Source organism: Chiloscyllium plagiosum, chromosome 17 (assembly GCF_004010195.1).
Source record: "Chiloscyllium plagiosum isolate BGI_BamShark_2017 chromosome 17, ASM401019v2, whole genome shotgun sequence".
In the NCBI taxonomy this organism is placed as follows: Eukaryota; Metazoa; Chordata; class Chondrichthyes; order Orectolobiformes; family Hemiscylliidae; genus Chiloscyllium; species Chiloscyllium plagiosum.
This window is the reverse complement of record NC_057726.1, coordinates 65,072,126-65,083,135: the sequence shown is the minus strand read 5'-3', so window position 1 is coordinate 65,083,135 and position 11,010 is coordinate 65,072,126. Positions and strand designations below refer to the sequence as shown.

Genomic DNA, 11,010 nt, shown 5'->3' with positions numbered 1-11,010 from the left:
CTTCCTCCCGAACTCTCCGACCCCACCCCCTCTCCGGCCTATCACCCTCACCTTAACCTCCTTCCACCTATCGCATTCCGAACGCCCCTCCCCCAAGTCCCTCCTCTCTACCTTTTATCTTAGCCTGCTTGGCACATCTTCCTCAGTCCTGAAGAAGGGCTTATGCCCGAAACATTGATTCTCCTGCTCCTTGAATGTTGCCTGACCTGCTGCGCTTTTTCAGCAACACATTTTTCAGCACTGATCAGAGATGCCAACATGGCTTTGTGCATGGAAAATTTTGTCTCACTAGCTTGACTGTTTTGAAGAAGTGACAAAGAAGGCAGAACATTGTCTGTATGGACTTCATCAAAGTATTTGACAAGACGCCGATGGAGCGGTTCATAAGATTAGATCACATGGCATTGGGGAGCTAGCCAATTGCATATAAAATTGGCTTGAATGTAGAAGACAGAAGGTGGTGGTAGGGGATTAGATTAGATTAGATTACAGTGCCCTTCGGCACAACAAGTCATTGTTTTTCAGACTGAAGACCTGCGACCAGTGGTGTGCCACAAGGATCAGTGCTAGGTCCACTGTTTTCGTCATTTATATAAATGATTTGGATGTGAATATAGGGGCATGGTTAGTGAGTTTGCAGATGATGCCAAAACAAATGGTACAGTGGACAATGAAGAAGATTATCTCAGAGTACAACGGGACCTCGATTAGATGGTCCAAGGTCTGAGTAGCAGCAGCTGGAGTTTAATTTAGATAAATGTGAGTTGTTGCATTTTAGTAAGAACAACCAGGGCAGGATTTATACACAATGGTAGGGCCCTGAGACATGTTGCCAAACAAAATGGCAGGTGGCCAGGTGCATAGTTTTTTTTTTAAAGTGGAGTCGCAGGTAGATAAGGTGGAGAAGGCGGCTTTTGGTCTTCATTGGTCAGAGAACTGAGTATAGGAGTTGGGACATTATCTTGCAGCTGTACAGGACACTGGTTAGGTCATTTTTAAACTATTGTGTACAATTCTGGGTGCCCTTCTATCGGAAAGATGTTGTTAAACTTGAGAGTGCAGAAAAGATTTACGAGGATGTTGCTAGGACTGGAGGGCTTGAGTTATAGGGAGAGGCTGGGACTATTTTCCCTGGAGTGTCAGAGGTTGAGAAGCACTGATAGGATGAATAGCCAAGGTCTTTTTCCTTGGGTGAGGGAGTCCAAAATTAGAGGGCATAGGTTTAAGGTGAGAGGGGAAATATATAGAAAGGACCTGAGGGGTAACTTTTTCATGCAGAGGATGGAGCGTGGAATGAACTGCCACAGGTAGTGGTGAAGGCGCCAACATTTAAAAGACATCTGGATGTGTTTATGACTAGTAAGGGTTCAGAAGGATCAGGCCAAATGCCGGCAAATGGGACTGGGTCAGATTGGAATGGCTGGTTAGATCAAAAGTTAATTGGGGGTAAATGTAGAGTAATAGGGTACTGGTTGGGATAGTTTTTGGAGGGTCGATGTGGATTTGTTGGGCCGAAGGGCCTGTTTCCACATTGTAGGGATTCTATGAAAGTATACTATGAAAATGCCTGTTTCCATGTTGTATGAACCTATGAGTCTATTACTCTGGGGTAGATAATTCCAGACATTCATTGCTCTCTGGGGGAAGAAATTCAATCTCACCTCAGTTTGAAATGAATGTCTTCTTAATTTGGAACTATGACTCCGAGCCCAAGATTTCACCATTAGTGCAAACATCTTCTCAACATCTAACCTGTTGAGCCCCTTCAAAATTTAATACGCTTCAAAATGAATCAAGTTTCCCAAAGATTTGAAAAAAAGCAGCACTTCGGTCCAGACTGTGAACTCACAACCAATTAACTTAAGAGTCATGGGCTATAAATGTACAGCACTTGAAGGATGTTGAAGAAAGTGAGGATTGCAGATGCTGGAGATCAGAGTCGAGAGTGTAGTGCTGGAAAAGCACAGCAGGTCAGGCAGCATCTGACAAGCAGGAGAGCATCCTGAAGAAGGGATCATGCCCGAAATGTTGATTCTCCTGCTCCTCGGCTGCTTCCTGACCTGCTCTGCTTTTCCAGCACCACACTCTCGACAAGTAATCTCGATTGACATCACCGGGCGATACTAAGTGAGTGCTGGAGGTATTGACCTTCAGGGTGAGGCAACCTGGAGCTCCATCTGCCAGCTCTGATGGATACGGAATACTTCAGAGCGCAACTCAAAAGCAGCACAGAATATTCTCCCCAGTAGGCTAGCTAACATTCTTCTCTCAATAAGTACCATCAAAAATAGATCATCAATCACTATGTTACAGGACATCATACCAATACAGATTGGTGGTGTGGATGAGGTGCAAAGCTTAAGACTTTTTTTTCCTCCAAAGTACCGGATATTCTGTGGGGGAAAAAGGCATGCATCCCGAAGCAACTAACAATTCAGAACTTCAAAGCTGGTGCTACTGTGTCAAGGAGATGCTGCGGAAAGGATGGATGATAGCAGGTCCAGCCCAATACGAGCAGCCAGTCTTCTGGTCTCTAAAGGGAAGGTTTGGAGGTTGGAGATGGGGTGGATGCTGCAGATTGGAAGAACATGGGAGTTCATTCCCCCACATATCCACCAGCAGGCTGCTGTTAGCCAGACCCAGGCTACAACGCCAGCAGATACAAAGCAGCAAAAGTGAAGCTTATTCTCAAGCAGAACAAGGGCTGAAATGAATCTTAAAACCTGACCAACCTTCAATTGCTACCACAATCATAGCAAGTTTGAACTATAGCCTGGATGAAGCATAGTTAAGACTCGGCAGAAGTGGGTACTGCAGATGCTGAAGTTTAGAGTCAAGATTAGAGTGGTGCTGGAAAAGCACAGCAGGTCAGGCAGCATCTGAGGAGCAGGAAAATCGATGTTTCGGGCAAAAGCCCTTCATCAAGAAGCATAGATAATTTTACCTTTAGAAATGTGCATTGCTGGATAAAATATGCTGTCAAAACTTTTCATCTTGCACTCAGGACAATTTGCAAAAAGTATCAATTCAGAGAGGAACAACATTAGCCAACATGAGAACAGCACTGACTATTTGGCAGATATAACAATTAATGACAATTGACAGTTAACTGAAAGTCAGCTTTAAATTTTAAACCTGGCAAAGGAATGTCTCTAAGTAAACATTTCCAAGTCTCCTGCTCAGATGGACAAAACAGAGAGTGAAAGATTCAGGTAGAATAGCAGAAAAAAATCTGTAGAAATCGAATCTCAGTATCAGAAGCCATTCAAGGTCATCACACCTCTGCTGGTTGTTTTAAAGGGTGACAAATTAATCTTATCTCTCTGCTGTTCCCAAACCTCTCCTCTTTAAATATTTATCCAATCTGAACTTGCTTCCACCGCCCTTTCAGATGGCACACTCCTGATCACATCTCTCTGTGTATAGAGAAGTGCTGATTTCTCCTCTGGCTCTCAAGCCATCTACCTTCAAGTTGTGTTCTCTGGCGACTGACCCTTCTGCCCATTGGGAACAATTTAGCCTCAGAGCACATCTAAACCCATGATCTTGGACAGCAAAATACCACCACAGTCTTCTCTATCCTAAGGAGGACAGTCCCCAGCTTTACCAATCTCTCCAAATGACTGAAGTCTCTCAACCCTTTGAATGTTCGAGTAAATCCCCTCTATTGCCTCTCTGAGCCCTTAGTATTCTTTCTAATACTGTGGCACCCGGGACTGTACACAATACGTCCTTCAAGACTTAACCAATGATTTATAAAAGTTGAGCACAACATCCTTTGGGAAAATGTGTGCAGGGTAAAGGAAGTTTCAGGGGCATAAAGAGAAAGCCATAATTAGATTTAAATAGATTTCCTACAGTGTGGAAACAGGCCTTTCAGCCCAACCAGTCCACACCGACCCTCCGAAGAGTAACCCACCCCGACCCATTTCCCGCTGACTAATGCCCCTAACACTACGGGCAATTTAGCATGGCCAATTCACCTGACTTGCACATCTTTGGGCTGTGGGAGGAAACCGGAGCACCCGGAGGAAACCCACACAGACACAGGGAGAATGTGCAAACTCCACACAGACCGTCGCCCGAGGCTCGAATCGAACCTAGGACTCTGGTGCTGTGAGGCAGCAATGCTAACCTGCTAATCAGCAATGATTCTGATTATCTGCTATTCAGAAGTTGAAGTCAGAGGGAAACAAGAGGAATAAACTAAACTTACTTACTTCCAAAATACAACCCATAAGCAGTTAAACCTAAAGAAAAACAAAGTTGTTGATGTGACTCAATTTGGTTTTATTTATAGAAAATTAATTTCCTCAGGCAACACGGTGTGTAGTTATTTGGTCTTTATGGGGGCAGTGGGCGTTTTATGCCAGCTCTGGCTCACTGGGAGCAGGAGGCTGAGCAATTTTAACAGTTCTGTCGTAGCAAGGCCCACAAGAGGCCCGCATTGAGAGGACATGACTGCACACACATTGCATAAAATGGTGGCATTAAAAGACATTTGCTTGTGGAAGTAACAGAACAGAGCGCAGCAGAAGCACAGGCTATAAAGAGAATCCAATCATAAGGAATTTTGCTGCAGAGGATGATATATCCATTCCGAGCTCTTAGTGTCACCCTATTCTGCTGCCCTTTTCCCAGATTGCTTTAAATGTGTCACAGCTCAGCTCAGACAGACCGTACTGGGCACAGAGTCACAAACTCTCAGGCTTGAAGCCCTCTCCAGAGGCAGCACTTGACATGTGAACCAACATCACCATACTGGATTATTTGTCCATTCTCTCATTGCTGTTTGGGAACAAATTAGTTGCTGTGTTACCAAAATTACGATTGTAAAGTCGGAGCCATACAGCACAGAAACACAGGCTTCAATCCAACCAGTCTCTGCAGAACATAATCAGCCTCGAGTCACATAGCATAGAAACTGGCCCTTTGGCCCACCAAGTCGATGCTCACCAGCAAACACCAAACTACATTAATCTCATTTATCTGCACTTGGTCCATAACCTACTGTGCGAGTTTGCAAAGTCTGTGCATATAACAGGGAGCTGTGTGTCTTGGGCTGCTCCAGGATGGCTTAGCATACAGCTGCAGATAGGGCTGGGGGAGAAATACACAACAAGTATTATCTACTATTGATGAATCCCAAATATAGAAGGTAACAAGTTCATGATTACTTTATAAACTCAGAATGCTGAACCATAAAACCCCTCAGAATGCCAGAGGTATTTTGCTGCTTTTGCCTTAAACATTTATCCAATTAAGGTGTGAGAGCATTCCAAACCCTTTCGGAACAGCGCTGCTGATTGTGCAGAGAACAGGGAATATGTGTCAGCTGTTAAGCAGAAATGCCTTGTTTCTGTATCTATTGTGGACATGGTCTGGAGAGGGACTGGTGGATAAACTGAATCAGTCTGGGTTTCTGTTGCTGATATTATTTGACGGAAGACTGTGTGGGCACACGCACATACAACATGTGGGATATGGGAGACCCAGATGGTCAAACAGTCCGCCAACAACCTGAGCCTGAACTTGCACATGGATAAAGAAACAATTTCAGAAGTTAATATCTGGACTGAAAGGAGGTTCATCAGTGTTGCAGGGACTTGTGAAGAAGTGATCCCCAACACAAACCAGCATCTTTGGGAGGTGATCATGAACAGGAAGGCAACAGATTTATTTCACATTTATTGCTCCTTCACAGATTGTAGAAATATTCTAAAGCCATGTGTTTGAGTGCAAACTACTTGAGGTGGCCAGCCAAGTCTAAAGAGTTAATGTCAGAATGTGAACAAGACAGTCTACATCAAGGAAGTCATACAAGATTACATGGCTATCAGGAGTATGAAGACCTGTACTTTGTCAGCATTTACCCTGTTGAGTCATAAAGTATGGTGCTGGAAAAGCACAGCCAGTCAAACAGCATCTGAGGAGGAGTGTCGACGTTTCGTGCATAAGCTCTTCACCATGAATGTGGGCCACATTCCTGAAGAAGAGCTTCTGCTCGAAACGTCAACGCTCCTGCTCCTCGAATGCTGCCTCACCTGCTGTGCTTTTCCAGCACCACATTTTATGACTCTGACCTCCAGCATCTGCAGCCCTCACTTTCTCCTAGTTGATTGACACCATTGAACAAAATAGGTTGCTTACCAACAAAGCTTTCTATTACCTTTATCACCCCCATTGTATAACACAACCAAACTAGAATAGAGCCCAGGTGTAGAAGTATCACTGCAAATCTGTTCTTTCGTTGGGAATACTCACCACAGCAAGTACCCTCTGAAATTATCCTGCTCCTTTCACATTCTCTCATCTTCATTACAGCCCAAAGGGTGAAACTATGCAATTCCAGTTTCATGCATTTGTCTTGGGTTCTCTTGTATTGAACTGGTGCATCTGAGTGCCTGGCATTCCTGACCCCCACTCTCCTTATAATAATTTCTATTTAAAGTCAGATCACAGAGCTAATCCATCGAAAATACTGATTGAAGCTGCACCAGCAGGAATGCCTGAATGCACTGAGTGAGGCTGGCAATCAATTATTTTCTTGAATTAAAACTTATTGATCAGACAAAGAAAAGCTCATTGATCGCAGCTTAATACTGCAGCCCATGTAAAGCCTATCTTTCTAAAGGAGATGCGCTGATTGGCAGTATTTAAATTATGAAGTAAAGCTGCTCCAATATTCCCACTGGTACATTTACTGTGAGTGACTCAGAGCAGAGTGGTTTCAGATATGGACAGAGTCAGTTAATGTGGGCTGAGGCAGTGGTGGAGGCTCTGACTGCACTCAATGCTGTTGGATGAGGGGGGAGAGTGGAGAGAAAAATCAGGCTGATTCCAAGTAAAGTGTTTCATAAAATATTTTGAAAGCAGAAGTACACAGATTCTCGTAAGGCAAGGGAACTGAAAGTCATCATGGATCAATGGGAATTGGGAATACAAATGGATTAGCCATGATATTACCAAATGGTAATGCAGGTTTGAAGGGCGGAATGACCTCTTCCTGCTCCTCGTTTATCCATATGTTTGTATACTGGCAGTGCAGATGTGTTGAACCCAAGAGTCAAGCCTCACATGGGCAGGATAGGTAAGACACAGAGGTCAAAACTGAGCAGATCTACAACAAAATGTGAATCATGCAGCTCGCTTGATTTGACAACTCCCAATATTTGTGACACACAGGTTGAACACTGCGCGGTTCCAGGGTAAACCTAAGCAGCCACATAATGATCGGAACAGTTTCCCATTTCCCAGCACATTCAAGAGAACAACTATGTATCATTTACAGTCTGTTCCACTTGCTCCTCTCTAATCTTTTTCTCAAGTATGAAACCCACCCCTTTCCAGCTGTCTTCAGTTCTGAAGAATCATTTTGGACTCAAATCATTAAGTTTGTACTGTCACCACAGGTGTTTCCATCCCTGCTGCTGTGTTTCTCCAGCTCGCTCTCATTTTATTCACGTATTGACCCTTCCCTTTCCACACAAATGGGATAAGTTAGCTGGGACTTGCGTATAATTTTAAATCGCTGTTTGAGCCATTATTTGACCCACACAGCAGCAGCGTGCCTGTCATACAGAAGTCAAGCACAATCAGCACCAACTGTGATCAAATGTCCCAATGAAATCCTGAATCACTGCTGTATATTCTACACTGTGCAAGTGTCTGAGGACGTGTGATGGCACCTTTAAACATTCAACACCAACATGCATGGGTAGTGCAATTGCAGGGCCTTTATTTTTAAAACACTTAACACTATGTGCTACACATCACAAGGACTCAATGGATAAAACTCAAATAACGTTTGGTGGCATCAACATCATCTAAATGGACTCTCTTTTTCCACGCTGGTTCCTATAAGTTCATGGCACTTTAGATTATCTTAGATTCCCTACAGTATGGAAACAGGCCCTTCAGCCCAACAAGTCCACACCGACCCTCCAAACAGCAACCAACCCAGACCCATTCCCATACCCTTCCTTTATCCCTGACTAATGCACCTAACACTATGGGCAATTTAGCAGGGCCAATTCACCTGACCTGCGCGTTTGGACTGTGGGAGGAAACTGGAGCACCCGGAGGAAACCCACGCAGATACGGGGCGAATGTGCAAACTCCACACAGACAGTCACCCGAGGCAGGAATCGAACCCAGGCCCCTGGGGCTGTGAGGCAGCAGTGCTAACCACTGAGCCCCACTTCTTCAATTTAAAGGCACAAGATCAGGGAACAAAGAAATATCCTCAATAGGTTAGTGGAGGAGGGGGGGTGGGGGGGAATCTTCTTATTTCGGCTGATGTTCTTAAAAGTCACTTCATAGCACTAACATCAGTTCAGTGACCTGTGTATCCAAATCTGCTGCAGCTCTGACACAAAGGCAACATTCTGCAGATACTGGGCATCAGAAATAGACACAAAGTTTTGGCAAACTCTGGCCACATCTCAGGAGAGTGTCACAGCCGTTTTGGACTTGAAGCATTTACTTGGTTTCTTCCTCCATAGATGCAGCATAACCTGCCAAGTTCCTCCAGCACTTAGGTTTTAGCCCATTTGCAGACAGATTGCTGGAGATTAATACATGAAGATTGATTCACAGTGGTGTCTGCTGTCACCAGGTGGTTTCGTACGTGATGCCCATTTGCAGAATGATCATTGGCTTTTCCAAGCATTGCCAGCCAGTTACGCACGTTTCATTCACCACTTGCCAGGAGTTAAGTTATGAGGAGGAGAAATTACACCAATTAGACCTGCTTCCTCTTGAATTTATAATGTCAAGGGGTGATCCGATCGAAGTCTTCAAGATAGTAACAGAGCAAGACAGGGTAGAAAAAGGTAATCTATTTTCGCTGGTTGGAGATTCTAGTCCCAGAATTAGGGCCAATCCATTCAAGAGAAATGTTCTGAAGCAGTTCTGCACACAAAGGGTAGTACAGTTTTGGAACTTATCTCAAATACCAGCGGTTGCAGCATCAGTAGCTAATCTTAAATCTGAGATTGATACGTTTTTGTTTAGCAAAGGTATTAAAGGATATGGGCCAAAGGCAGGTATATGGAGTTAGATCACAGCTCAGCTCTGATCTCATTGCATGGCAGGAGGGGCTGAATGACTTACTCCTGTATCTAAGTTGTATCAGCTGCAAAACTTTTCTGATCTTTTCCAGTTTTAACGCTCCATAATTTATAACATCAGTACAAAAGACTGAAGCATTTCTAACCATTATCAGCCAGCAATGCAAAGTGGATAATCTACGTGACCCTCTTCCTCAGGCTTCCAACATCACAGATCATCATGATTTCAAGAAACAGCCGAAAGCACAGGGTAGTGCAAAGGATTTGCGGAGCTACCAGCATTCTGGAAAGCATTCTGGAAGCAGCAATGAAAACTAGTGGCGCAGCATACCCCTAATCACGGTGTTCTGGTACAGCTAAAAACTGGCATCTGTCTGATAATGGGAAATCGCCCCAGGACAAATCCAGCGTGGTCAATTACCACCTTCAGTCGACTCACAATATTAGGAACATGACAAAGGGCTACAACGCTGCACTTTCTCAGCAATATCCTGCTCATTCATGCTCAATTTGGATTCTGCTAGGATCACTTAGCTCATTATAGCCTTTCCAAACATGGACAAACAGCTGAATTCCAGAGGTGAGTTATAGTGACTGCCTTTGATTTGATCAAGTGCGATATCAAAAAGCCCCAGAGCTCTCTACTCGTTGGAGTCAAATCTGGCACAAAGGAAGGTAGTTATGGCTGTTTATGGTCTTGGTACAACTGCAATCAAGCCCTTAATCATATTTCTGTTACCTCTAACCTTGATTATTCGAAAACACTCCTGGTCAGATTTACAGTTTTTATGATCCATAAACTTAAGCTCTGCCATAATTCTGCTGCCCGCTCTTAAGCTGAGTTTCTCTGGCGTTTTCTGTTTAGATTTCAAGTTTCCAGCATCTACAGTAGTTCTGCTTTTAACTTTGAGATATCTGTACTCTGGCCTTTTGGGAAACCCCTGATTTTAATCACTTAAATGATGGCTGTGTCTTCAGATGGTAAGTCCCCAAACTCCAGAATTCACTGTTTAAAATTGTCCATCTCTCTTTACCTCACTGTCTTATTTTAATAGGCTTAAAACTAAGCATTTTATCATCTGACCCAATATTGGCTCATAGGACAAGATCCCTGAAAGCAACCCAGGACATTTGATTCACTTGGAAGTGTTAAAATAAAGACAACGTAGGCGAAGGACTACGTTCCAGACAGCTGGAACCATGCTGCAATTTACCCGTGGCTCTTACCTTCCTGGGAGTTTTGATATAAAGGTGATACAACCACTTCAAGACAGCAATTCTTGTCATCATTCCTGTAACTGTGTCATGAAGATGCCGATCGAGCACCAGCACGATTCCATCTAAATCGAGGGCTTCCTGAGAATGGTCTATCCTGCACAAGTAGTAAGTAGCTTTATCAATATTGTTATTAAAAAGGGGAAAAAGGAGAAGGGGGGGTAAAATAATCAACTGCAAACTATGAGGAGTTATGCCATATAAAACAATGACTACCTGACAGAAGGCATCACCATGAAACAAAACTTTAACAAAACTCGATGTTCGTTTCAAATAGGGTGGCATGGTGGCTTAGTGGTTAGCATTACTGCCTCACAGTGCCAGAGACCTGGCTTCAATTCCTGCCTCGGGCAACTGGCGTGTGTGGAGTTTGCACATTCTCCCTGTGTCTGCGTGGGTTTCCTCCGGGTACTCCGGTTTCCTCCCACAGTCCAAAGATGTGCACGTCAGGTGAATTGGCCATTCTAAATTGCCCCTAGTGTTAGGTGCATTTGTAGAGGAATCGGTCTGTGTGGGTTGCTCTTCGGAGGGTCAGTGTGGACTTGTTGGGCCGAAGGGCCTGTTTCCGCACTGTAGGGAATTTAATCTAATCTAAAAAAATCTGATTCAGACTGCACCGCACTGAGGATGGTGATAGCACTGAACTAAATATCACTGCAGGGTT

General features: G+C 44.0%; 1 protein-coding gene across 4 annotated transcripts in view; it reads right to left on the bottom strand.

Annotated features, from left to right (window-relative positions):
- vac14 (vac14 homolog (S. cerevisiae)) overlaps positions 1 to 11,010 on the bottom strand; it is a 330,067-nt gene that overhangs the window by 264,329 nt on the left and 54,728 nt on the right. For all 4 annotated transcript variants that reach the window (XM_043707332.1, XM_043707331.1, XM_043707329.1 and 1 more), the window contains exon 9: positions 10,299 to 10,443. In XM_043707332.1, coding sequence (XP_043563267.1) covers positions 10,299 to 10,443 — 145 coding nt within the window. The remainder of the gene's footprint in view (positions 1 to 10,298; positions 10,444 to 11,010) is intronic.